Source organism: Poromitra crassiceps (genome assembly GCF_964638095.1).
Source record: "Poromitra crassiceps genome assembly, chromosome: 4".
Lineage (NCBI taxonomy): Eukaryota > Metazoa > Chordata > Actinopteri > Beryciformes > Melamphaidae > Poromitra > Poromitra crassiceps.
The window spans coordinates 25,210,100-25,237,972 of record NC_139626.1 but is presented as its reverse complement, the minus strand read 5'-3'; the positions used below and the strand labels follow the sequence as shown (position 1 = coordinate 25,237,972).

The window sequence follows — 27,873 nt, the reverse complement described above, 5'->3', positions numbered from 1 at the left end:
ATATCTTTCTACCTACAATACAGAACTCATCTGGACAAAATCATATTGAACAATACACATATTCTCAGATTGGGGTCCAAGAGACAAAATCGAATCAAAATGGGGATCCGTTGCCCTAATGTGGACTAAATTAGGGGTCCTTGACATGAAAAAGGTTCTCAAAGTGGGTCCCCCAGGTCCTTGAGGGGGTTCCAAGAGTCCCGCAGCAAAAAGGGTAATCATTTATTTTCACTACAATTCCAACCATAAGTAACACAATGACAGAATGTATGACTGCCCTCCTGCACTCTCCTGGCCAGCTACAGGCCCTTGTTAACCAAAACATTAAACAAGGGCCACAGCACCTTGCTTGCACCTGTGTTACTTCCTGCCTTTTAGACACAAAATGGCTGATGTGGAAAAGGCTAATGGAAGATAATCTTGGTTCAATCCAAAAACAATACCATAGGCACATATGGAAACAGAACAGAAACAAGTTACTCATCAACCAAGAACACTTTATTTGTCCCATTTCTTGATTTTTTTTGGTCAAATATAACTATTGGGTGTCAGATGGAGGAAAGTGCAGTAGGAGAGGGCAGCAGGCAGTAGATGAGTGAGAGAAGTGGAGGGACAGTAATGAGGGACAGTCATTATGGACAGTTATGAGGGACAGTCAGATAGTAATGAGGGACAGTGAGGAAGTCATTATGGACAATAATGAGACAGTCATTATGACAGTAATGAGGGACAGTCATTATGGAAAATAATGAAGGACAGTCATTATGGACAGTGAGACAGTAACGAGGGACAGTCATTGTGGACAGTAATGAGTCTGAGTCAAAAGGAGAGAAACTGATCAATAAAACAATTTACAGAGCAACAAGTGGTCTTTGTCTTTATGAAAGCTCTTCAGACATACAAAAAGGAAAAGTTAACTTGTTTAAACCATTACAAGTCATCTTCAAATTTTATCCAAATTATTTTCTAATCAGTTGAGGAATTCCTTTTTTTTCTTTAGCTAAATTGTTTTAGATAAATTTGAATTCGATTTTGCTTCAACCGCTTAACATTTCAACTAAGAGTATGTATTTTCATAATAGTCTTCTTGACACAGTTTTGTGAATGAGAATGGGTTGTAAACATTACAGCATGCAAGAAGGTCAACATTAACCAATGTGAAATGAATATGCATCTTGTTATTTGATAAGCCCTCTGTCACTATTTTAGAAATCATTTTGCCCCCCAAACATGACAACCTCTCCATATCGGTCTTCCTCCGTCTCCCACCCCCACTTCCCGGCTGTAAGCAAAGCTAAATTTACTCATGGTCATCCACACTTTCAGACAGCAGGCCTCACACATTCATAGACATCCGGAGACCTACAAGGGGATCTAGCACCATCTAGCCTACACACACACACAGTTTTGATGGACACTGCAAAAACAACACAATGTTGAGTCGAGGCATCGCACACACATACTGGTCATTGTTCACACTCCCACACAGAAATACAAAGGCATGATTGAGCAGAATTTCAAACAAACAAAACATGCATGTACACGTACACACACCTGGAAAGTGCACATATGAGAAGGAATCTAGTAGGTGAAGACATCCATGGTATGAATTCAAGCCGAGGTTGGTTGACAATTGTTGGTGCAGAAAGCGGATTTTTGAAAGGTTTGTGGACAAAAAACTATTTGACAAAGAATTGTGTTGCACAAATAGAAACACACGGACAAGGCAGGTTTTCATACAGTATGTAAGGCAGAAGCAGTGAGAGATGGAGTATTTGACATGATGGGGCAGCATCTGTCATAAGCAGTTGGTTGTGTACAGAACATGGTATAGTTTAGAGAATACTGCTTGGAGATGAATCCAGCCACATCCAAATAACTCATTCACGCACACACCACCTCACCCCAGAATTCAGTTGAACCCCCTTTATTTTATATTATTATTATTACCGGTACTATGAATTTATATTATATACGGACACCACTAACTGTACCTTCCACTGCTTAGGCTTCCACCAATATCAATAATCAATAATTTTTCTCCATTTCCTTACACTGAAAGGCAATCCAGGTGAATGAAAATATTTACAATTCATGATTGATCAGACATATCCCACCCCAAATTCAAAACCAAAGTCAAACCGTCAAAGCCAAACAAACAAAATGGTGCACAACAAAGCAACAGAAAATATTGAAGAACCAAGGCAACCGAAACAAAATTAAAACAGAAATGTGAAATAATAAGAATGTAAAAGAAACAAAGACAGTGGTGGGAATCGCAGAGGCACAAAAATGGAGGTGTGATGTGAGACTAGACAAACAAAACTAAACAAAACAAAAAGAGTCATCTAGAATGGCCTCCAAACATAAACCCCTTCACCCTCTCTCTAGAACAATCCAGTGCTAAACTGCCCCCTCACAACTCTCTGTGTCTGCCAGCCCACTTTTGGCTCAGATGGACCCTGACACATGCTGGATCACACACGCACACTGTGGATTGTGATGGCTGGGCAAAGGCTGTGGCGCCATCTGTCATCAGCCGCAGTGAACTGCAGTTTTTTGCAAAGGGAGCCTTGCATGTTGGACTTCCAAGATGCTGAGGCTGGTGAGAGAATAAGCTTGTGTGGAGTCGGATCATCGGCTCGGGGGAATCAAAGAGGAAAGCTGGATCAATTTAAAGGCAGCCAAAAGTCAAAAGAAATAGGACATGCACTCTGATCACAGCTGTAAGAATCAAGTCAAAAACTAGGTCTACTGTAGCTGTGTTACAGTATCCCTTTTGCTTCCTCCAGTTTCTCAGTAGTGATAGATGGCAGAGGAAGGATAGCTCAACAAGTCAATACAAGGCAAAGTTTAGTAGTGCAAGCATCAATCACGATAAATCTCATTTGAGTTTTTTGGGGGGAAATTTCCAAAAACAATATAGTATACAGAAAAAAGAAAGGGAATGTAAAAAAAAAAAGTCTACTTTGATGGAACTCATCGTTGCACAGGTGTGATGCATTTCATGATGGAGACTGAGCTCCTTCCTCATTCGGGCATCCTGCTGCCCTGATTGTAGAGGTGGAGGGGTGGGGGCGTGGTGAAGAGGTGATGAGCTCCCCCTACTCCAGTTTGACGCCCATCTTCTCTGTGTTTAGTAGGTGGAGGCTGTCATCTATCAGGAAACTGAGGGAGACCGAAGCAGAGGAGAGACATCATTTGGTTGGTGAACAAACAGCAGAATATGAAAAGGATGCTGGATAAGATTTTTTGTTGTTATTATTTTTTTTGTGGGGGGGGGGGGGTGATTTGAAATGTTAGGTGGTCTAGAATAGTATGTATTCACCTATAATAATTTGCTGGTTTATAATGACCAGGGGCCAGAGTAGCGCTATCCCTCAGCTGCATTTAGTCCCTATTTGTACAGTGTCCCTGAGTTTGAGAAAGGCTAGTTTAAATCCAATCTATTATTATGATTATGATTATGGTTATTATTCAGTAGGTCTAATATTCATAATTCATTCTAACCAGTTTCCTGGCAAAAACATCACCCGCTTTTCCTTTTCAGAAACTGAGATTCTTCTTTTCAGTACAGCTAAGCAAGAAAAGGGGCCATGCAAAAGGTGGGCAAACCTGTAGAAGAGGAAGTGCACAGGGATGGTGCTGAGGTGCCAAACGGCGTGGGCATCTAGGACCCAGAGCATCGGGGGGAAGTCCAGCAGCTCCAGCAGGGCCAGACCGTGCAGCAGCAGAACCACAAGACCACATTTCCACCAGTAGGGCAGCGTCCGCCGGTTCTGCCAGCACCAACCAAGCCACCACAGGAGGTTCACCATGCCTAGAGCGAGAGAACGAGAGAGAGTCAGAGAGAGGGAGGTGGAGGTGTGGATAGCAGGAGAGATCGGAGGGGGAAAGAGAGAGGAGTGAGAGAAAGAGAACAGGAAGAGGAGAAGCAGAGAGGAAAGTGTAGTGAGAGGGAGAGGTTAAGAATGTATGGGAGGTGGAGAAACGGGGACAGACATCAGACAGAAGTGGGAGAAAAAGAACAATGAGAGTGGTAGAAAAATAAAGACGAGCAGACAGAAGTAAAAGTCGCCAGAGCAGAGTGATGAACTTGATGACCAAGCCACTGGCATGAAACAACATGACATAAGCTGATCTAAGGGTAGGAATGTTTGAAACTTGAAAATGGCACGAGCACGCATAGGTATTCAAACATGCTACTAATTCAGAAATGTGTTATGACAAACAAAATATGAACTTTAAATGAGACTTTGGAGTGTTTGCTGTACCAATGGTGGCATTGGCGGCCATGTTGTAGCCATAGTCAAAACTGACAAAGGTCAAGTAGGACACATGCGAGGTGAACGCCAGGATGAGCACGACTCCCACCATGCTGGACACAGCTGGCCGCCTCAGACCCAATGTTCTGGAGAAGGGGCAGATATGTGAAGATAATAAGAAGGGGGAGATAATGAAAGAACAATTATACAGCAGAACAATCTGGTTAATCGCAAGAATAACCATGACACAACAAGCACATGTTCCTCAAGGTTTGCCAATTTCTCGATATGATTAATGCCTCCTGTTGCAGTAAATATCACAAATGTCAAATATTCATTCAGGAGACACTAGAAAGTAACAGACTGACTTAGTTGCTCTGACTAAGACTGCAATGTGGATTGAATTACCGTATATCTATGCCCAACACTGCTCTTGGGACAAAATGCTAATTTGTAGGGCATGTGTGGAATACCAATTTTAGAGCTTACCTAACACAGCATAGGTAGATTGAGTACAGAATGACTGCAGATGCGCAGAAATAGTCCATTTTCTGAAAGGCAGCAACACATACAGATGCACACATTTATTGACAGCAGAGATCGAGATCAAGAAAAGGAGGAGACGTTCAAAGGGAGTCAAAATAGGGAGAGCATATAATCTTGTCAGATTGTGCCTGTTGTTGTAATTTAAGGACAATAAGGCTTGAGACAGTGACTGCGTTTACATGGACTTGAGTATCCGGTTATGAGGCTTATCTTGGTTTTTATCATATTGGGGATATGACGTTTACATGGAATGCAGAAAAATCTGGTTATTCATATCTCTGTATACAGTGTAGGAAATTTTAAAAATATTTTCAGTGCAACTTTTGCCCGCACTGTCTAAATGGGGGCATTTACAACATTTTTGGGGGCACTCTAAAAAAAAATATAGTAGGGTAATTAGTGCATAAAGTTGCTAAACAACAGCGTTGTTTGTGTGTGTTCTTCGTCATCTTCTGGCAACCAGCTTGCAGGTGCTGAGTGTGTGTTAGAGATGGACATGGAAATTAAATGAATTGAATGAAAATAAAATTATCAAAATCTTTTTGGGGGGCATTTTTGCCCTTGCCCTGGCTAATTTCCTACAGTGCCTGTATACATGATAATACTAGTATCCCGGTTTGATTACTGCACGCTAATTGCGCAGGCCCCACTGATCTTTACAGCACAAACCAGCATTATTATGATTATTTTTGCTTGTGTGACATCATTCATTTTTGGGCCAAGACTGTGTGGGAGTGCCTTGGATTCCCTCTTCACGGTAGTCTGTCCTCATTTACGCGCTGCTGCTTCTTTATTTCATTTTAGTCACACCATCCTGTCTGTATACTACAGACTTGAATAGGTCAGCATTTCGATGCTTTCTCCCATCTAAACTGACAAGTATACTTAATTCTTTCATCACCGAAAGACAAAACTCCCGTTTCCTCATCGCTCCAGAAGTGAGCCTTTGTTCAAGCCATGCCTGCACAGGTAGTCAGAAACCAGGATAAGATGTATACATGCAACAGACTAGTATCCCGGTTTCTTTTGGAGTACTCCAGCTAGCATAACCGGGTTTCTCAACACATATTCATATTCTGAAATCAGAATATGTTGTTCACATGCGCAAAGTCGCAAACACAAAAATGGGGTACTTCAAACCCCCGATAATAACAGGGATACTCATGTCCATGTAAATGCCGTCAGTGATGACATTAGAAGTAGAACGTTACTGATTGGTTAAGCTTATTGGCTACTGAAACATCAAGACTCTCACCTGCCCCAGCAGGTGGTTTGGGGTAAGACACATTACAAGCTCTCCAAAAAGAATACAGTGAAGTGCCAGTCTATTGTATGTTAAGATGAGACACACATCAACCATTACCTCGGTGAGATAGGTGTCTCGGGTGTGAAAAACTGTGGACCAGAACCAGGCATTAAGAGATACCTAGAGAAACACATACAGGCTCCAAGTCAAATAACCATGCTGAATGATCTCATGACACTAATGACTAGTGTATACGCCTCCTAGTAATGACAATAGTTACAATAGTAGTGACAATAATCTCTTACATTATTTTTTACACACAAGTGTTTCCACCTTAAAAGTGACTGAGCATACATTCTGAAAAGCTTTCTTTGTCTTTCTCAATCACACACACACACACACACACACACACACACACACACACACACACACAGAGAGAGAGAGGTACCCACCAGAGAGAAGGCGGTGATGGTGTGGTACATGGGGCTTTGATGTGGCACAGTGCTCCGATAGCGCAGCAGCATGAGAAGGCAAGCCAGCCCATTGAGCAGAGAGGCCAGGGCAGACGCCGGCTCCTCAAAGCACAGGAAGCGTGCAAATGGCCACTAAGGGATATAAAGTATGTCACCCATCGTTTGACTCAAATGCCTCAAATCGGTTGAGATGTAACCACGAATGGAATATATAAAGTTATGTTAAATAAAGATATAGTATACCAAAAATGTTGTATACTCTATTTGGCATGGATGTTTTTAGCTAACACATTTGCTACATAGCATTATAGTGAAAGATGGAATCCAATATGTTTATGAAATACTGAATGACACTTTAGGATTTTTTTTAAACAAAATGGATGGATTCTTTTGTAAGTATTACTCATTTTACAAGATTGACTCTTACAATGAGACATTTTGTGTGTGAAACTTGGTGTGACACACATACTATTATTAGCATTAGGCTGCAACACTGTGGCCACTGTGTGAGTGAAGTGTACAGTACAAACCTTGCCATGGAACTGTGGGACTCTGTAGCCCTCGGCCTGGTAGAGGCCCACGGTGGTCCACATGCACTGGTAGCGACAGTCATCACGACATGTCCAGCCTGGACAACAGGGACAAACAGAAGAGCTCAGGGCACACCATGCATTTAATTTAAAACCCCAAATGTACTGCACACAATCTCTCTATCAAATTAAATTTGCTTGATTGACCAATGAGTTAAGAAACTTTTACCAAGCAGTCATCAATACAACAACAGTACAAATAATAAACAGTAAAACACATCAATCTTGAACCCCTCATTAAACATTTCTCCTCTCCACTATATTCGTCCTTTTTCCGGGGTTTTTAATTGTGATTAGGTATTATTGTGCCAATTTGTATTTTTTAGGCTCTCTCTCATCACTCACGTGGAGGCAAGAACTGCGAATAGTGGTGGGTGGGCCGAGTGAAATTACAATGGGACTTTTCAACACTTGTGTACGACCTTGTTCAGCCAGAAAAACTGGCAGCACAAATACACGTTTTATGAACCATCAGATAAGATCAAAATGTCAGTCATCCTTGTCACCTGCCGCATATGGCTGAGAAGAACACCGTTTCACGTAAGCTACATCCATCCACTATATTTAACATATAGCGGTCCATTACGTCAAGCGAACATTCTAACAAGCTAAACTAGAAGTAACGTTAATGTTACGTTAATATGGAATAGGTTACTCACATGTTATTCATAGCTGTTAGTTTTATAGCAAGCTATATTACCTGTCGGACTCGGCAACAACAGTACATCAAGAGAGCGGGAGGTGGGTGGGGATCTCACCTGTCAGCGCCATGTATGGCGGCTGGGTGGACTGGAAGCCTCGTAGGCGAGCACCGGTGCAGTTGGTCCGGACACAGTGCTTCACACAGTCCCGGTAAACTGGCTCCTTGTCGCCTTGAGAAGACTGTACAGCAGTCGCTGACAGTAGGAGAAGGGCGACGCTCGCCAAAGCGCAGAGTCTGACAGATGTGCATGGGGACAACGGGGAGGCCATGGTGTGTGTTGACCCGTCACAAGTCAAGAGGCACGACGAGGCGACAGCACACGCATCGATGACATCCGCAGCCGAAACGTCAACATCACCGGACAGCTTGTGGTAGCGGAGCGGGCCTGGAAAACAACGCTTTCTCTGTGCTGCTTCTGTCCTGCCCGGGTCCGTCCAGTCAGTGTTCCGTGTGTGGTGCTTTTTGAACAGGGTCAATTATGTAAAATGTGATTTCCTGTCATGATTTTCAAAATAAAACTTAACTACGGCAACTAACATTTTGAGGAACATTAATTCAAAAACACAAAGGTACAGACTCTGGTGGCTACAACTTCTCTTCGCATCCAATGGAACAAGTCCACTTAACTTGTATGCCTGCTGTGTGTGTGTGTGTGTGTGTGTGTGTGTGTGTGTGTGTGTGTGTGTGTGTGTGTGTGTGTGTGTGTGTGTGTGTGTGTGTGTGTGTGTGTGTGTGTGTGTGTGTGTGTGTGCGTGCGTGCGTGCGTGCGTGCGTGCGTGCGTGTGCGTGCGTGCGTGTGCGTGCGTGTGATGTGTGCGTGTGTGTGGTAACGCTGGTTAGCTTTACGTACGCTAGCTACTTTCTGTTGCTGCTGCCGTCAAGAGTCAAGAGGAGACGGAACATGACGTTACTGTTTTTTGTTGCCGCCATCTTGGCCTGAAAACACATCCTTGTACCTGATAGAGGTACTGTATAGTATACGGCGTCAGATAACTACCACTAAGTAAACAAACCAGCCAGGGGATGCAAATCGGGTAGTCAAACCAGAGACGATAGGATATCAAATACTAATATGAACGATCTCTGGTCAAACTCAATGCTAATATGGTTTGTCCAAGTAGAGTAGCCGTACATAGCTATCCAAGATGGCGGACACGCTCACGCATGCGCTGTTGCCAGTTGCGTGTACACGTCAAACCCCCATTTGGAACAACATGCAGATGTGGGCTACTATGCACTCTGTAGTCATCTGCATGTTGTTCCAAATGGGGGTTTAATGTGTGGTGAAACTATGTGTGTATTGGTAAATCTCTCTACTTACAACATTGGACGGATAGAAATATCTGGTCAAAAAGTAACCCATAGGGCCTATCTCATTAAACATCAGAGAGGCTATATGAAAATGTATGTTTGAAATACGACATAGCCAGCAAAGTTTAAATTTAGTTAGGCCTAATTATTTTTTTACTTTTACATGTAGGCTATGACTCCACTGATATAATGTTACTTCCTTGAGCCGGGTTGTAAGGGAAGTCCTACACAGTTAAAGTTAAAACAATAATTTAAAACGAAGGGAAAATAACTAGACAACACAAACTACATTGAATGAACAGAACAAAAGGTGAATCGGTGAGGAGGGAGAGAGACTGAAGGTCTTTACCCCAACGAGTGCACCGGGCCCAGGTGCACCCACGACCCAAACACAGGCTCCTGCAAGACAGGCAGGGCCAGCAGGGTGGGAGGGTCATCACATTTTTAGATTTTTTTTAATTACAGGAGTGTATGAAACCCATGACCAAAATCATACAATCTGTATACAATTGTATAGTCATACAATTTGTCACTGTGTTATTTATGGATTATTTATGGAATTATGTCACTCAAAAATAAATGTTGATTCAGAATGCCAACTATGTGCATCAAAACATGCTGTGGGTTTACACAATGCATGGCATTACTCTGTATTTGTGGGATTGAAGCAATATAGGCCTACGACCTTGGAATCGTAACACCCCCCCCCCCTCCTCCCCACTCACAGGAACCTATTCTACGAGTGCCTGCTACATAGGCTATGTGGTGTTATTTTTTTGAAAATAATGATTATTGAGTTTGTAATTTCTAAAACAAACGGACCCATCTCCCTCCATTTAACTCAATGGATGCTGAAAACTTTGAAGCTCAAGATCTCAGAATTATCTTGAAGTCAGGTCATTTTATTCTCATAATGCCACAGAACTACATCTCAGCAGTATTTTTATATGTGGAAAGAGACGAAAAGACGGAAGTGCTGTAATTTTGTACTCACCCCCCTTCAGCTTTAGCTTTATTCAATTATACTGTATGTTAAATATAGGAAAGAAAGCAGGGAGGGAGAAATATGACAGCATGAACTTGATTCAAATATATTGGAGGAATGATTCAACAAAGTGATAAGCCTACAACTGGAAAAGTAGGCTACACAATAGTAGTACCCAAGTTACAAAGAGTTAGAAAAGTTACAGTAAGCTCCCCCCTCCCATCTATTTGTCAACCTATGAAATAAACTATGAAATAACCACAAATAAATATGCTACAATAATTGTATAAATATTATTTGATATTACCATGCATAAATAATTAATCTACAATCAAATTACATGAATGAATGTCAGTCCATCTGTCAGTCCATCGCAGGACCAGCACAGATAAACTCACACTTCCACATAGAGCAATTTTACAGCCCCATCCACCTTACTTGCATGTTTTTGGCAACAAAGTTGCATGAGGTTCATTCTCTCTTCCAACAGTTTAGCCAGTCCAGTTTCCCTAAATTGTTCAAATACAACATGGGCAGAATTGCACTTGCCATTGTAGTGAAGGACAGTGCTGGAATCGCCACAGAGCACCAGAAGATCGCTTCAGTCAGTTTCACAAAGAGGGTCATTAAGTAAACTAGCACTACAGGAACATATGACATACATGATATGACAAGGTTGTTTGTGATGATCTGTAGAGCCTTCTTCTTCTGGGGGTGCAGGTCTCTTCCTTTGGGGTCGGACCTCTTCAGAGTCCAGAGGATGGAGAAGTCACAAAATCCAATAACTGGGATAGTCAAAATGATGACTAAGATTGGATAGATACTAGACAAGACTGTGGCATAAATCACAACAAGAAAACATCCCTCAGCAAAGGTGACAGTCCAAACACCAACAGCCATCAGCACCCTGGGAGTCAGACTCTTTCTTGCCCGATAGGTGACAGGATGAACCACAGCCAGATAACAGTCCAGACATATACAAGTCATAAAGAGAGGTCTTCCACACACTTTGAATGAAAACAAGAAGTCTATAACTCTTTCATACACAAAGTTATGCCCGAACGGAAAATTGTACACGGCCTCCAGTAGATTAAAGACTAAATAATTGACATCCATGAAAGTGAGGTTTATCAGAAAGACGTCATTGGGGGTGAAGGGGGTTCCCCTCCTGTGTCTCTGAAACATCTCCCAGAGGATGGAGACACCGGCAGGAACCCCAAAAACAAAGGAAACAACACTGACAGACATCCAGAAGACAACACCTCCCCAATTGTTCTCACACCTTTCAAAGTAACAAACTGTTGCATTGGGGCACTCAGTGATGTTAACTAACTGAGGAGACATGATTTCTCCAGAGCTTGTTTCTGAAATTTGAAAAGAAGAAAAAGAAACCAAATAAAAACAGTTGTTATTAATCAATGAAAAACACATCCACGATTCTTTCTGTTGCAACACCCACCCACAGTAATGTAACACCAATCTTACCTCTTGCTGCCAGGAGTGTTTGTAATAGCTATCTGACCTGCTGTATTTGAGCGAGGTTTCTTATTTGACTAATGTAGGTGTGCCAGTGAATATACAAACTTGACAAGCCACACCATTATCCTCATCATCTGTCTCAAAGCAGACATAAAATAATGAAGTGCGAAAACAGGGAGGAGGTGATGAGTGGAGGTTGCGCGATATATCACACAGCTCCATTCACAAATGTAGAAATGACTGCAGGATCATTGCAATAAGGACGTCTTATGTTTGCATGAGGTGGGTGGGAAACAGAAACACCGCATGAAAAATCTTACTTCAGTGCCACAGTGCTAACAACTGAGCTACACCCAGAAGAATACATGAAATGATCCAAATAGCAAAAAGAAAAATAATAGTTTACTAAAAGAATGAATGAATCTCATGTAATTTTATTATAAAACAAAGTTACTTTAAGTTCGTTCATTCTCTCTTCCAACATTTTAGCCAGCCCAGTTTTCCTAGATTGTTCAAATACCACGTGGGTAGAATTGCACTTGCTATTGTAGTGATGGACAGTACAGGAGTCCACAGAGCATCAGAAGATCGCTTCAATCAGATTCACAATGAGGGCCATGAAGTAAACTAGCACTGGAGGAACATAGGACATAGTAAATGAAATGACGAGGTTGTTGGTGATGATCTGGAGAGCCTTTTTCTCTTCCTCCAGGGTCGGACCTCTTCAGAATCCAGAGGATGGAGAAGTCATCAAATCCAATAACCGGGATAGTCAAAATGATGACCACGATTGGGGCGAAAGGAGGCAAGATTGTAGCACAAAATGTAAATAAAGAGCCCTCAGCAAATGTGACAGTCCAAACACCAACAGATGAACCACAGCCAGATAAAAGTCCAGACACATACAGAGGTCACCCACACACTTTGAATTAATTCATACAAGAATAACAAATATTTCATACACAAAGTTATGCCCAAGTGGAAATTGTACACCTCTGCTAGATTAAAGACCAAATAAATTACATCATGACAGTGAGGTATAACATAAAGATGTCATTGGGGGTGAAGTGCCCCCCCCCCCGTGTCTCTGAAACATCTCCCATAGGATGGCAACACCCGCAGGAACCCCAAAAACAGTGGAAACAACACTGACATACATCCATAAGACAAAGCCACCAAGTTCTCACACCTTTCACAGTAACAAACTGTAACTGTTGCATTGGGGCACTCAGTGATGTTAACTAACTGAGACATTTGGATTTCCCCAGAGCTTGTTTCTGAAATTTGAAAGAAAAAAATAAGTTATCAATCAGTGAAAAACACATCCATGATTATCTGTGTTGCAACACCCATTTAACTCTTTAACCTTACCTCTTGCTGCCAGTAGTGTTTGTAATAGCCATAGGACCTGCTGCATTTCAAGATTTCTTCATTTGACTAATGTAGGAGTGTCAGTCAATATGTGACGCTGCGCCAACATCATCTGTCACCTGAAAACCCTGTCAACAGCCATGTCCCCCCCCCCTCCAAACCAGACATAAACTAAGGAAGTGGAAAATCAGTGAGGGAGTGATGAGTGGAGGTTGCACATATCCTCTCTACAGGAGAGTCATATTTATGTTGAATGTCAATTAGCAGTTCCATCTTTAAAATCATTGCACTAATTGCAAGTCACTCTGGAGAAGAACAATCAAGTCAACAGTATTTTTTATAAGTGGGAACAGACAAAACGACAGAAGTGCTTTAACTTCGTACTCATCCTCCTTTGGCTTTAGCTTTATTAAATGTGTTAAATATTAATAGGAAAGAAAAGTAGGCGAATAGTATTATTACCCAAGTTACAAAGAGGATGGAAAGTTACAATTACAATTTGGAGCCGCATCCACTTTACTTGCATATTTTTGGCAACAATGTTGCCTGAGGTTCATTCTCTCTTCCAACATTTTAGCCAGTCCACTTTCCAGATTGTGCATTTGCCATTGTAGTGAAGGACAGTGCTGCCTGTGGTGTCTTTGAGTGAGGTTTCTTCATTTGACTAATGTGCTGTAGGTGTGCCAGCGAATATACAAAGTTGACAAGCCACACCATTATCCTCCTCATCTGTCACTTGAAAACCCTGTCAACAGCCATGGCTTTCAAACCAGACATAAAATAATGACATGGAAACTCAGGGAGGCGGTGATGAGTGGAGGTTGCACAACATGTTGACAACATTCTGATCTCACATCACTAGGGTATAGAACAGTATGCTTATACTGTATGGATATGTGTGTTCTCTGTATTTTTTTTCTCTTATCTGTTGAGTAAGTCTTCTATGTAGATCTTACCTTTTAGCTGTATGTTGATCACATTCTGATCTGATCATATCTCTATGGGTGAGTCATATTAAGTTGAACGTCATGTTTAAAATCATTGCACTAATTGTAAGTCACTCTGGAGAAGAACAATCACCTCTTGTATTATGCAGGTCTTCAAAGCTAAGCGTTGAGATCATTTGCAGGTGCATAGGTCTAAGTAAATACAAAATTAACCATGCAAAATATGCAAACCATGGACAAACGGCACAACCAGAACAGTGGTTGTCCATTGAGCATGCTTGCTCTAACACATTCACACCTGGTCAGTACAACCGCAATGTATTGTTGACTACTGTCAGTGCTCTGCTGGAGCAATTGGATGTACGGTGCCTTGCTCAAGGATGATGGAAGAGCAGCTGTTGAGCCCGATGATTCAAACTGGCGACCCTGGCACAGCCCTGCTTCTCCAGTCTATGAGATTCACAAAGTTGGTATTTATGGCATGGTTTCAAACTTTCCATTCATAAACTTATTAAAATTTGACTAAAAGTTTAAGCATATTTCCAGCTTTTATCCAGTCTGAACGCACCAAGACATAACGTGGTGTAAGGAGTGCAAAACCTGCAGCGCTGAACAATGGAGAAAAGTAATAAGTTTCCCTTTTCCTAAAGGACTGTAGAGCAGGGCTTCATTTCTTTTGCAAGCTGTTGAACATGGGGCTGGATCTGTGATGGTATGGACAGCCATCTGATGCTTTAGTTATTTCTGTGGTCACTTTAGAGGACCAGGTGCTAACACTGTTCCTAATGTTAATTCCCATATTCTAAGATGTGACTAATCCATACCCGCCTGGGGTGTGCACGCCACATACATGCAGAATTCCAGGTATGTGTGCACCAAAACAGCTTCAATTTGGGGAAATGAAATTCCCTTCCTTTTTAAAGAACAGACCAATATCCCACAACAGCAATCTATATGGACTGAAGCTGTTCTTTATTAATATTCATATAGTGTATACATAGGCGTCTTGATTAGTTTAACTATTTTTGACTGATTGGACTATTTAAATATTGGAAAGGAAAAATTAAGATTTTAGGCATAAAGATACTTTTTTGTGAAACTTGAAATAATGGTTAGGGATGATGAGAGTTTCCAAGTGTAAATAAATTGTTTAACTTTATAATTCACAGATCTTGGAGAAAAAGTGATCCAAAAGTAACTGAATAAGATTACATTAGGCTACTGAAAGAATCATCTAGCAGTACTTTAGCCTATATGTATTGCCATGTTTTAATAGAGTAATCAGTTATTATTAATTACATTTTGAAAGTAACCTCTCAATGCTTCAGCATAATGCATAGTACAGCCAGTGTGCAGTCAGTGCTCTATACTGCAGTGTTTCTCAACTGGTGGGGCGTGACCCAAAAGTGGGTCGCGGGGCCGTTTTGAGTGATGTGTGCATCATCTTCTAATCCTTCAGGATGCTGGCGTCCACGCCACGGCCAACATGGCTGTCTTTCAGAGGCTGCAGTGTGCTCAATTGCAGTTAGAGTGATGATTCTGGTATCATATGAAACTAGAATACCTAAGGCATCCATTGGTACCAACCATTTCTTGCTAGCTTGTCGGGAACAGGGCTAAATAATGCTCCAGATTTAGGCAACATTTTGGCAAGGCCATTTTCAAAGGGGTCCAAATCTGAAATTTGGGTCGCGACTTATTAATGACTGAGGAAAAATCTGGGTCGTGAGGCTAGACCAGTTGAGAACCACTATAGTACTTCACTGTCAATACGCAAGCACAACCAGCAGTGCAGTGCTGTTACCCCCGCCCCCACGGAAACCAGCAGACACAGTGTAGTACAAAAGATATTGGCTTTTATTTGTACTTCTTTATTTGTTACAGTGGAGACAGAGACACAGTCACAGCAACAGGAGAGAAACAGCAGTGAGAGGGAGGCTGAGCGAATCGAAAAACAAAGACGTTTTCCTTTTGCCTCGTTCTCTCCCTCTCGCCCTCTGTCGCTACCTCTTTCTCTATTTACAAGATTTGCCGCTTTAAAAAATAAAAAATAAAATAAAAATCATGCTTTCCTCTGTCCGCCGCAACCTTCTCTTTTATACCTATAGGTATGAGCAAGGGAGAGAGAAAGTAAGAGAGAGGGGTAAGCAAGCTATTGTAGTACAGTACTCCCGCTCTTTTACGTTGTTCTCCTTACAAATACAAGCATAGGGACAAGTCCATCAAGTACTCCATGTCGGGCTGAGACTAACAGACCGCCAGGGTCAAGTTGCCTACTTGTTTCAAATAAGCGACTGTGCATGCATCACCGCACCCAAGAGAGGTTCTGACTGACCGCTGTACACACTGGACTGCATGTAGGCATGATGCGTGCACTGCTGGCCTCAACACAAGAGACATGATAAGTGAGTGATGGGGGAAAAGGAGAAGCACCAAGAGGCAGGGAGAGAGATAGAGAGAGATGCTGTTTCGATATCACAAGATTATTTTTATTGGAAATAATCCCATGTTGTTCCCCTGCTGGTACTCACACACAAAACACCCCCGCGGCCATCGCTTCCTGTCGCTCGGTATAAAGGAGACAAGTCTTTCGTAGTGAGCGGGCGAGGGGAGAGAGAGCGGGCCCGGGGTGCCGGCATGCGCAAGCAAGCCACGGAGATGGAGGAGAGGGGGGTGTAGTAGATGGCGGAGGGGTGTAAGGGTGTGTAAGGGGGTTGGACGGAGGTAGAGATCTTGAGAGAGGTGGATTTACTCCTCCTTCTCCTCTCCGTGAGTGATAACGTAGCAGATGTTCTTGTAGTCTACGTTGCCAGCCACATCTGGTGGGAAGGCAGCCCACAGGTTGGTCATCTGCAGCGGAGAGGAGGGAGAAACAAATGAGCAACAGCCACCACACACCCTGAGATATAAGAACTAGGATGGTGGTTACACAGCCTTAGTTGAGTGAGATAGACAAGCTCACCTCCTCAGCGGTGAACCTGTCGCACTGGGTGGTCAGGAGCTCCTCAAGGCTGGAGAAGAAAAAGAGATATGAGACATTGTGTTTGATGTTTGGACCATGCTACAGTGACTTCACAGGGTGCTGTGATAGAAGGCAAGTCAAAGGCAAAAAGCCCTTACAATTCCTTCTTGATGGAGCCAGTGACTTCGGGGTCCAGGACCTTGAAAGCGCTCACGATGACGTCCTCGGGATCAGCACCTGTGAACAAGAGGAGCACTCTCAGTTAAGATATCAACCAACAAACGTAAAATAAAAGTTCACACGATATGAAGCATGATGTGACATGAATAGCTGTAAATAATACTGGATTGCAAAAAAACAAAACGGGTGTGTGGAACATTTAAGTAGTTAAATATACACCCAATATAACACCTAACATCACTAAATATTTGACAAGCTAACAGAAGCAGTGGTAAAGCAAAGTAAAATAGTAAGTTCAGGTGCGTGTTGACCTACCCTTCAGCTTCTCGCCGAACATGGTCAGGAAGACGGTGAAGTTGATGGGGCCGCTGGCCTCCTTGACCATGGCCTCCAGCTCCTCATTCTTCGTGTTCAGTTGGCCCATGGTGGCCAGCACGTCCCTGAGGTCGTCCTTGCTGATGATGCCATCTCTGTTCTGGTCAATGATTGTGAAAGCCTATCCAGGGAGAGGGTGAGAGAGGAGGGGGGTGAATAATGAAAGAAACACACGGCTGATGAATGGTAATCGATAAGAAAATCAAACGCCTCCTCAGATGACATCCAGTGTCCTTTTGTCCTCTGACTGAAATACAACTACTTAGAAATTGTGGAGTTCGAAGCGTCCAGATTGTTGTTGCGGTCTTGGTCACAAGATTTGCTCGTGACAATCATTTGAAGGAGCTGGTCAGCACGTGTAAATGTGCAAGCTGCACCCAGTGAAACCAAAGATGGCATTGGGAACCTTTTGGGAGTTGGCAGCTGGTGAGCCACTTGTCTTTCCAAGGTGTTAAAATGGTCTCGGAATGTGAGACAAGCCCCTTGCGACATTTAAGGAGACGATATCGATTACAGCTGTCACCCCTCCCTCCTCCCTCTTTTTTTTTGCCTTGTGACTATTTTTTCTGTCCCTGTCCCTCTTCACCTCCAAAGCATGGCAACTGTAGCTATTGTATTCTCATATATTTGCTATTTACTGAGGTTATGCCCCAACACTACTCCTCAAAGGCTACTTAATATCTGATAGTGGCAACAGGTAATTTTGTAGTTGAGTGCTAAACCTAAAATGTCACAAAAGGCTTTCTTGGGGCTACAAAATACCGTAACCTTTCCTCTCCCCTTTCTTCCCATTGTCTTCCCTAAATAGACGCAATGCACTCAGGGGTAAAGACCTCAAATAAATTTCTATTCTTTCTCCCTTAAGCTGCTGATTGGCATTTGTGTCCACCAGCTGTTGGGCAGCATTCCAGTGGAGTCAGAGAGGGCGAGAGAGAGAGACAGACAGACAGACAGAGAGATAGAGAGAGAGAGAGACAGACAGGCAGACAGACAGAGAGAGAGAGAGATATGTTTGAGGCTCAGGGGTAGATGACCGACCGACCCCCGGGGAGGGGTAACTGCTGTCGTCAGTGAAGGTCAAATTTACTGTTTTCTCGCTGATGGGGAAATTTTTGCTGTCATGTTGCCAACCTGATCAGGTCACTCACATGACCTCCATAGCCATATGATACATGGGGTCAGTTACAGTATATGAGCTGCAGATAATACCCTTCCCCTTTCTCGCATGATCTAGGATCCTACAACTAGAAAATACTTAATCGTATGTTTACCACAGGATTTCTGCTAAATGCCATCATGAGATTGAACAGAAGCTTAGGTTACATGCTGTGGCTGGTGTGAAGTGTGTGTGATGTGATGGGGAAAATGTTACCTCCTTGTACTCCTGGATCTGGCTCTGCTCAAACATGGAGAACACATTGGAGGATCCACCCTCACCCTGCTGCTGCTGCCTCCTCTTGGCCTTCTTGGGTGCCTGGAAAACAGTGGAAAGTTAAAAAACAAAACAAAACAAAACAAAACAAAACAAAAAACATGCACCAACCAAACAGATTTCACTACAAGAGGCAGTTATCCTGGATAAATCTGGGCTAAAAAGACTGCCACACTAATATAATCAGGAGGGATGCCCTCTGTGTGATCAAAGAATAAAAGGACACAAATGAGTCTCTACATCCTCTACTTGCAGTGTCTTTCTCATTGTGAATTAGATCAAGTACAGAGCGATGCAAAAGAAATATGCCTCCAATAGCTATGCAGCTACTTCTGGCTGATGCCACTTTGATGACGTTCTGAACTGAATCAAACTTTCTCAACACAACACTTTTGTGAAGAGGAAGATATCTGACCACTTTGACTCTATCCAAAGTAGGCTATAGTATTATGGGGCCTTTAATGAAAAGATCCCCAAAAATATTTCGCATCAGCATTTCACCAAGATCAAGATTGTCAAAGATGTTAGCCAATCTTTAGTTGAGGCGAACAGAAGAGTGGGTCCCAATCCGCAGTTTGAGAGGCTCAGCTCTACATTTTGAGCCGTTGGTAATCCAGTTTGATATCAATCAATGATGCTGATCATCTGATCATTTTTTAGTGCAGAGAAGATCCTAGAGACTGCTCTTCCAAGGAACACGGCCACACTCACCATCTCTCAAGTTTGTGGGGTATTAGTTGGTCAAGAAGAGAAGCCTAAGCCAAGCCGATGTGACTGACATGTAACTGTTGGACCCTTGGGGACTTATATACTAGCTCAGGGGGGCTAACTTTAGCCACACCATCAGGTTTGGCAGGAAAAGAGAGCCGAGGGAAAGTAAGAGAGAGAGGGAGGAGCGAGGAGGTGTCCGGGCATATCGTCTTTCCCATGCTCCAAAATAGGCTCCAGGAGTCTTGGAATGAGGTGAATTCAATGCCAACGGTAACACACATGCCTGACTTTGGTGTCCCCATGGACTAATATGGACAAACTGACATGACAGCCTGGGTGACTCCTGAACAGCCTCATACTCTGTATCTCTCTTCATCACCTTTGATTTGATTTTTTACATAATTTTAAAACAAGTTGCATAGTTTAATGAAACGCATCTGGTAAAAAAAAAAAAACAATGGAGGATAAAACACAATAAAGTCAAAGAGTTGTTTCCATTGTGGTCCTCTGTACTTCAACAAACTGAGCGAGGGCCACACTTCGGCCCTCGCTCAGTTTATTTTGGCCCTCCATGGTTTTGAAAGGAAGAAAAATCGCAGCCAATATTACTGTTTTTCAGAGGCTGGGGCGGACTAATTTTTAAAGCTAGCTTGATGATACTTTTACCATTATGAAACTAGATCTATTTTAGATTTAGAATTTAAATTCTAGAATTTTTATTTTTGGCCCATGGCCATCCATCCAGATTAATTTTGGCCCTTCATGGGAAAGAATTTGGGCACCTCTGCTCAAGTCTTTGTAGTGGTTATCTCTGTTTCTTTTATATCATCCACTGTGACTACTGCACTACTTCCTTCCTTTATACACACTTAACTTTGGACAGTTTTCCTTCACACATCAATGCTTTCATTCATAAAATTGCCAAGTGTTAACATGCATTTACAGTAAACATAGCCTGAAGTCATCACCTGTTTAATGATAGGCTCAGTCTGCAGTTTGTGCTTACTACCAGATCAGTTGCGGCTGACGGGATATATAAAGAGTCATGAAACTTGAAAACATTGGTTTGGCTCCAGTAATGACACACGACTACTAGTCCTCTAGACACAGTGACCGAGCACCAACGAGAGATGTAAACAGTGCCTTGATATTGACACAGGTTGCGCTAGCAACTATTTGCTGGACATAATGTACAGCTTTTAATTAGGAAAAAAGTGATCACAAATTAATTAGGAAAAATAGTGATCACATTAAACTCATTAACAAAAATGGGGTGGTATGTTAAACCTATACATTTGTTCACCCAGACCGATTTAAATAGACTTTTGACTACGGTTTTATTCTTCTTGTGCACCAATAGATGTGCAAAATGGCACAAAATGAGGAAAGAGCCAAGAAAAAGTGTTGTTAGGAGGAATGACCATACAATTATCTATAACAGCTTATCTACATCACAGGTAATAAGGCCAGTGAGAATGGATATTGATTGTGGGAATCACCAAATGATGATTGGACTAAGTGAAGTGCTTCACCACCATGGAGGCACTAATTTGGGTTGCTCTGCAGCTGCCCAGTATAGTTGCTTTAGAATATGGGGCACCGGCCCTCCCACCAAACTCCATATATGAGCTCCAAAGGCAGCCATCTATCACGCAAAGGTATGTATCCAGCACAAGAGGGAACTGATACCCCCCCCCCCTCCCCTCACAAACCCGCACAAAATCTACCTCTTTGGCATTTGTGGGCCGACTGTTTCAGGTGGAAAAATATCATCTAATTTAAGTAAAGGGACCAATTATGTTACTTCATTTTATTTTATATTTGTGGTGTGGGGTTTTCCAGCTCCAACAGCCCATTACTGATTATTTACAACAGAGAAAATATAGTCTGCAGAGAGCCAAACAATATGTGGGGAAGATCACCAGCAGACATGGCACAGCTTCAAGTATGGACTTGAAGGAGTGAGAAGAGGCAGAAAGGGAGAGAGAGAGAGCACAGTCAAAGACCATAAAAACAAGACAGCTGTAAAGACTGAAATAGCACTATCCCCCCCCTTCCCCCATTCTCTTTCTCAGCCATTTTGACCGTCTTTTTAAAAATTTGACCCTTCTTGGCCTCCTTTGCCCCCATATGACTGCAATTCCTTTCTTACCCGACGGACTCACTGGCCTGCTGCAGTCAGGCGTGAAAGTGATTGAAGCCTATAACAACACTTGTGGACAGTCAAGTGGGGAGCTTGAGTGAACAATAGCATGTGATTGGTTGATTCCTCATACTGTGCCCACCGGCAATGGCCATATCAACTATTAGCTGTTGCAATATAGTAATAACTCATAATCAATAGTTTGTAAGTTAGCTATAATAATATAGAGGCACCATTTGTTTTAACTGTAATGAGGAACAAACAAGGTCAGTAGAGCAGAGAACATTATGGACTCCATGGGCATGATAAGTAAACAAAGGAACAATCTTTTCTTGAACATTTTATCTTAAATATGTACAAATATATACAATAACAATTCCTTTGGTTCAACATTTTTTTTTTTTTTGGACCAACATTTTTTTTCTTCCCATTTTGGTTCTCTTTACATGGTATCTTTGCATAGTAACCTTTATTCTATATATCTCCACCGCTATCCAAAATCAATCAAATCTTGTTCCTGAACAACTTCATCGCCTCCTCCCCTTTTGGACCAATCAGCAATCAGTTCCTTCACTTCCTTTCCAAACTCTTCATGCAATTTACTAAATTCCTCTTTGGTGCCTGTCCCAGCCACTGACCACTCCCCCAAGGGTGGAGCAGGACCGTTAATAGGCACAACATTTGCATTTCTCCTGGGCCAGAGCTTGGGTGATCTCTTACTGGCTGCTTTGGAGGAAATGGGTGGAGTTTGAAGCCTCTGATTGGAGCTAAAACCGGGTCCCGCTCCCACACCTGGCACTGGGTGCTGAGGTAGTGTTGTGGTGTGCGCACTCTGCCAGACAACAGAACTCGCTGCTTCTGCTGTGTTGAAACTAGGCATGGTGAAACTCCTGGCTGGATCACTGGAGTACGTTTTCATGGCCTCTGAGGAACGAGCAGAGAAAGACTGAGAAACACATGACTGAAGAGATGCAATCACATTCTGAAACTAGAGTTGACTGCTCCTGAGCAATGTTTAACTCAACACAACGAAAACACATCTACTAAGTCTGAGAGATTTGGAAATTGATTGCACTTGAGCCGCTTAATGTCCTGACATGGTCACCATCATACTGCATATTAAACCTATCAGTTATGCTGATAAGTAATGAGCTAATGAATTAACCCAAAGACCTGTAAAAGTAGTCATGATAATGGTGAGGGACAACTTCAGTTACCAGCAGTTTTACATCAGAGCTAAACTTGACCAGTTCACACTCCTAGCATGTAGGGGTGGGAATCACCAGACGCCCCGCGATACGATATCAGTATTGTGATATTGCCATATGCTAGTATTGTGATATATGAGTATTGCAATATTGCGATTTATTACTTTTTTTTCAACTGCAAATCATGTCCCCAAAGTAAAACTTTGTCATTGCCTGTTTTATCTAAGATAAAGCTTCCAGTCTTTTCATCTCACTAGAATCTTAATACTACTAGTGTGTGGTGACAGCCACACTGTGGGGAGAGGAGGCGGAGAAGTTTTATGGGTCTAATCTGCCTGTGATCGCCATCAAAGGAGCTCGCTTGTCTGATTTTGGGGGCAGATCTCTCTCTGCTTTGTTCATCTCAACAGTCACGGTCAACTGAGACATACCATGGCATGTCATGCACAGAATTGTCAAGTGATGTCATGCCCACTGATGTCGATGACGTCGCATGAGCTTGGTCACAACCCCCCAAAAAAGTGCGTCCATGGCCCATCGTCTCCACCATAGAATTTCTAGTTATTTTTATTGCAGCAAAATTGTCAAGCAGGCAGACTGACCAACTCTGTCACAAAACCCTATCATAAATGTTGCATGTACCTGATTATTTCTATAATAAAATATTGCGATACTTGGCATTTGTGTGATATGATATATTGCCACACAAAGTATTGTGATACTATACTGTATGGACCCCCCCCCCCACCACCACCCCTACTAGCATGTTGCCATGCTAGTTTTACTTACGTCAGGATGCATTTTGAGGTGACATAAGTGCTGTTAGAATCCTCTACCCACAATGCTTGCTCAGTGTCAAAGGTGGGGGTTTTCTTATGGCTCATTTCCACCACATATAACAGCACAGTACAGCTCTACTCGACCTGGTCTTACTCATCTCTACTTGATATAGACTCTGTTTCCATAGCAAGTTTACTCGCCTCCGCCCACACCTGGTCATCATAGCGACCGCATATCTGTCCTCCGCCCATAGCCGAAGTAGGCTATAACGTATAACGTTAAAATTAAATCCATACACGGAACTTTTAAACTGGTTATGAAATACTGGTGCCTGTAAATGACCTACAGTGTACATGGGCAAATGTGAGAATCGGCCAGGAGAATACCGTAGTTAATAGAATAGTTGTTGTTACTCAAACTCACATGCATGCACTGCGCGGGGGACGGGAGTTGCGCTACGGGGAGAAGGGAAGCCTCTACCCCGGCGGCAACTCACCAGGCAAGACCGCAGCTTCGCTAAACCCCCGCCTCCGGCCTAGCGGAGCCGATGTTACACACAACTACAAAGGGCTTCCCGAGGAGCGGACTTTTTCTCTGTTAAAGCTGAGCAAGGAGATTGATTTTATTTCACCAGAGCCGAAGGCAGCAACACAAAAGACTGATGGAAATAACAGAAGAGAAGGTAAGCCCCACTAAACTGGTATCCAGCATTGACAGTAGATACAGTAAACACGATTCTGCCTGACCAATCAGTCGTCTGTTTTCATGTCACCGTATGGTACCGGGTCCACAGCACTGGAACCTCAACAGAGCAGGCACCAAAAACAGCACGACTCAACCCCAACTCAACCTGGGCTGTCCAGGATTTTGATCGGTGGAATGAGACAAAAAAGTGAGACGGGCTGGGCGGGGATACCAGCGGTGGAAATGGGCTATTAGTGGCAAAAGGGCGTAAGTGTAGTTACGCCCTTTTGGCAGCAAACAAAACCCTACTTTTACTTATGGCTTTCGTTTTTTTGTTTAATTAAAACGTATGGGTGATGATTTCACTTGTGTCCTTTTGGCACTGAAAAGGGCTCACTGAGATCTTTCAATTGATATTTGCGCAAGATCGTACACGTCAATCAAATTAATGTCAACAGAATGGTGGTAAAAGGCAATGCTAGGTGTGCATTACTGACATTGTTTCAAATAGTATTCCTTAAAATGTTTAATATCTCCTTTTGCCACATTTCTTTTTATTATTATTATTGCTTGTTATCAACATCAGAGCAGAATTGTGTGCCACAATATCCCCAAATCACCATAACATGATATGATTGTACTGAACAATATCAATTATGGCCCAGCCCTAGTCTACACAGAGACAGATATGTCACCATGACTACCGTATGTAACTGTTACATAGATAAATGACATACAGGATGTTACATTGTTACCTTATGCAAACTGTGCACCACGGCGGACACATAACAGTGTTAGTAAGCTGATGTCAACAGTGATGCAATGCCTCTCCGGTCCGGAACAAAGGCTGCTCTTATTCACCAAGAGAGAAAGACTGTATATCATTCAGACTATCCTCTCTCTCTTCTCTCTCACCTCTGTACTGTTTCTCCATGTCCATCACTAACAGGGCCAGGTAGCTGTGGTTGGCTGAGAGTAGAACTTTGATCCAGCTCTCCTGATCGGCCTGGTTCTCGGCAGCGAACTTGTACGTGCGCAGGCCCGTCTCGCTCCACACCAGCGAGAAGGCAAACTGCTCCTCCGACTCGCACAGCTGGACGGTGCAGCCCTCCAGAACAATCACTCCTATCAGGTCCCGGTCGGCGGGACGGTCCTTGTAGAAGAGGAGGTTCCCCTTCAGCACAAACCAGCGCTTCTGATAGGATGTGTTTCTCTCACCCTGTGGGACAGCATTGTGACATGTGTGTGGTTTATCATTTCCAAAACAAACTGCTTATTTACTAATTTCTTACTCAAATGGTTTGATGAATAATAATAATAATAAGGATAATCAGCTTACAGGAACATGGAATCATGAACAAGTTGTAATTAAAATGCGTTTAGAAATTCAAGTTAGTTTGTCCATGTTCATGGCAACCGGTACGGGATGGGATTAGCACCCCATCTTGGCTCTCTCGTGAGGGAGAAATCCACAAACGCTACGGATTAGCCTCCTGAAAATCTGCGCAAAGATCGGCGCGGCCTGGGGTCCTTCAGGCTAGAGCGAGTGCTCGACGCAGGTAAATGACGTGCAGCGCACAGGCCCTCTTGAGGCGTCCTTGAGGCATCCTCTCAGCCTCTGGATTGCCTTTGCCACGGGAGGGTCTGGTGAGACGAAGGAGGAGCACGGCCGGGAGTAACCCACAGAGCCTAGATCCTCCATGCACCGAAGGGCCAATACTGCGGCGTAGCACTAGCTCTATTGCAGTGGATTGGGCGTTCTCGCTTACCCCTCCCGCGGGCAACGTTGCAGACAGAGTAGTAAGGCTGAACCGTGAGCGGCTTCTGGGACATGAGTCGGGGTCTTAATTGGCCTCGGCTGGGTCTACTGGGCGAGGGTGTATGATGTTGACAGACCCGAAACACCTTACGACCCCAGATAACATCACTGATGACGCGTCCTAGCGCATGCGGCAGTAGTGTATTTGAGAATAGAATTTAAAAAAAATGTTACTTTAAATTACAGATTTTGTCAACCCTAATGCAATAAGAGGCCATTTACACCTGGCATTAACATGCATTTTCTGCCATCAGATTGCAATCAGATTGTGCTTGACCACATAGCCAGATTCCATTTACACCTGGCTTTAACATATAAATAAACTTTGAATTGACTTGACTGATGGGTTTGATTATCAGCCATGTCACATGCTTGGAGGCCATCCATGTTGGAGATCCCTGTAATAACTTTGTGAGTGGTGTGTGTGTGTGTGTGTGTGTCTCTGTGTGTGTGTGCGTACGTGCTCAGGCAAAGGAGACTGGGAAGAACACAGACACAAACTGTAAATGTTACCTTCTTGTAGAGATATCCTTCTTTGTCGACAGGTGAGTTGCAAGACTGAAAAAACGTAAGTATCTTTCCATGAATCTTCATTTCAACATCACAGGCATGGTCATACCTGAAACTGCCATACCAGAGCACATTAGAGACACAACATAAAATTACCATCATAGGACACAATGTTATATATCCCTAGCCCTACTAACAAAACAACGTTGTGACAACGTTCTTACGTTGCTGACACGTTTACACGTCTTTATTACGTTATTTACCTTAGGGGTGTATGGGGTATAAAAACTGTAGCGTGATAAATGTAACGCGCCGATCACCACGGAAGTAATAGGCTACTTTCTTCCCTTAAAAAAACAAACAAAAAAATCTTCCCTTCAAGTGCAGTTAACGCTATGCTAAAGTAAGAATCCTCCTAGTTACATTATATTTTGAGGAACATAATAAATGACACCGATAGATCCGTAACGTTAACGTTACAAACTCTGGTTTGAGAGTAGCCGCGACGCACAACTATAAAGGACTTGCCTAGGCACACACGAAAAGGTTTTTCCTTAGAGTCTGTCACGGCTAGTTTGAGAGGCAGTGCAATCTTTTCCTGTTTCTGCGTTATAATAAAAAAAACAACTGCTCATGCATTTTAGTTTCCATTTTGTCACTCGTGACTTATTGTCCTCGCAACTACGACGCTGAATGACTCTTGTAATAGTTCAGACATTCGCTAGTACCCGTTTACTCACCTTTCTGAGATGAAGAAATGTGCTTGACTTTCCGCAGGGTGGCATGGGTGTTGTTGTCTGTCAAACACTTCCTGATAGCTGAGGTGAGCAGCTCCACGTCAGCGCGGCACAAAGGTAGCAGATGCTGGGCGAAGTAAACAATGCGTCGAGCTTCTTTTTGACTGCCTTACTAAACTGGAAAATCCCCCACTTTTGTTCTACAAAGTATGATCTTATTTTTGTGTTTATCTTAGTGCAGATGGTCTCTGACCTTGTGGAGGTAGTGAAATTTAACTTTTTCTTAATTTGCCAAGGACTTCCTGGTGTGTGTTACATTGGTGAATTATATTCCTAGGGTTGACCAGATGCCCCACTGTGCACTGTGTGGCACTGCACAGCATGGGCCTTTTTCACAGTGGCCATTTTGTGTCGAA

At 42.9% G+C, this 27,873-nt stretch overlaps 3 protein-coding genes across 5 annotated transcripts; all 3 read right to left on the bottom strand.

Moving 5' to 3' along the window:
• Positions 1-861: 861 nt before the first annotated feature.
• pgap3 (post-GPI attachment to proteins phospholipase 3) lies at positions 862-8,237 on the bottom strand. The gene is made up of 8 exons (XM_083635594.1): positions 7,879-8,237; positions 7,061-7,158; positions 6,510-6,662; positions 6,175-6,237; positions 4,755-4,816; positions 4,275-4,411; positions 3,616-3,820; positions 862-3,168 (listed from the first exon to the last, which is right to left on the bottom strand). Exons 1-8 carry the CDS (start codon positions 8,090-8,092, stop codon positions 3,105-3,107), a joined length of 996 nt encoding a protein of 331 aa, XP_083491720.1. The 5' UTR covers positions 8,093-8,237; the 3' UTR covers positions 862-3,104.
• A 7,953-nt stretch (positions 8,238-16,190) lies between these two features.
• On the bottom strand, positions 16,191-22,569 carry LOC310775453 (myosin regulatory light chain 2, skeletal muscle). Its single transcript, XM_083635604.1, has 6 exons — positions 22,440-22,569; positions 18,806-18,907; positions 17,374-17,554; positions 17,037-17,115; positions 16,879-16,927; positions 16,191-16,766 (listed from the first exon to the last, which is right to left on the bottom strand). The coding sequence occupies exons 2-6, from the start codon at positions 18,839-18,841 to the stop codon at positions 16,665-16,667; spliced, it is 447 nt and encodes a 148-aa protein (XP_083491730.1). The 5' UTR covers positions 18,842-18,907; positions 22,440-22,569; the 3' UTR covers positions 16,191-16,664.
• On the bottom strand, positions 22,083-27,513 carry LOC310775450 (sesquipedalian-1-like). Of its 3 annotated transcripts, none has more exons than XM_083635599.1 (4): positions 27,461-27,513; positions 26,724-26,835; positions 25,307-25,610; positions 22,083-22,643 (listed from the first exon to the last, which is right to left on the bottom strand). In XM_083635599.1, the coding sequence occupies exons 2-4, from the start codon at positions 26,802-26,804 to the stop codon at positions 22,210-22,212; spliced, it is 819 nt and encodes a 272-aa protein (XP_083491725.1). In that variant the 5' UTR covers positions 26,805-26,835; positions 27,461-27,513; the 3' UTR covers positions 22,083-22,209. The 3 variants fall into 3 exon arrangements, with proteins under 3 accessions (XP_083491725.1, XP_083491727.1, XP_083491726.1); XM_083635601.1 differs by having other exon boundaries at positions 26,724-26,829; positions 27,461-27,490; XM_083635600.1 differs by lacking the exon at positions 27,461-27,513 and adding an exon at positions 26,984-27,090.
• Positions 27,514-27,873: the final 360 nt, after the last annotated feature.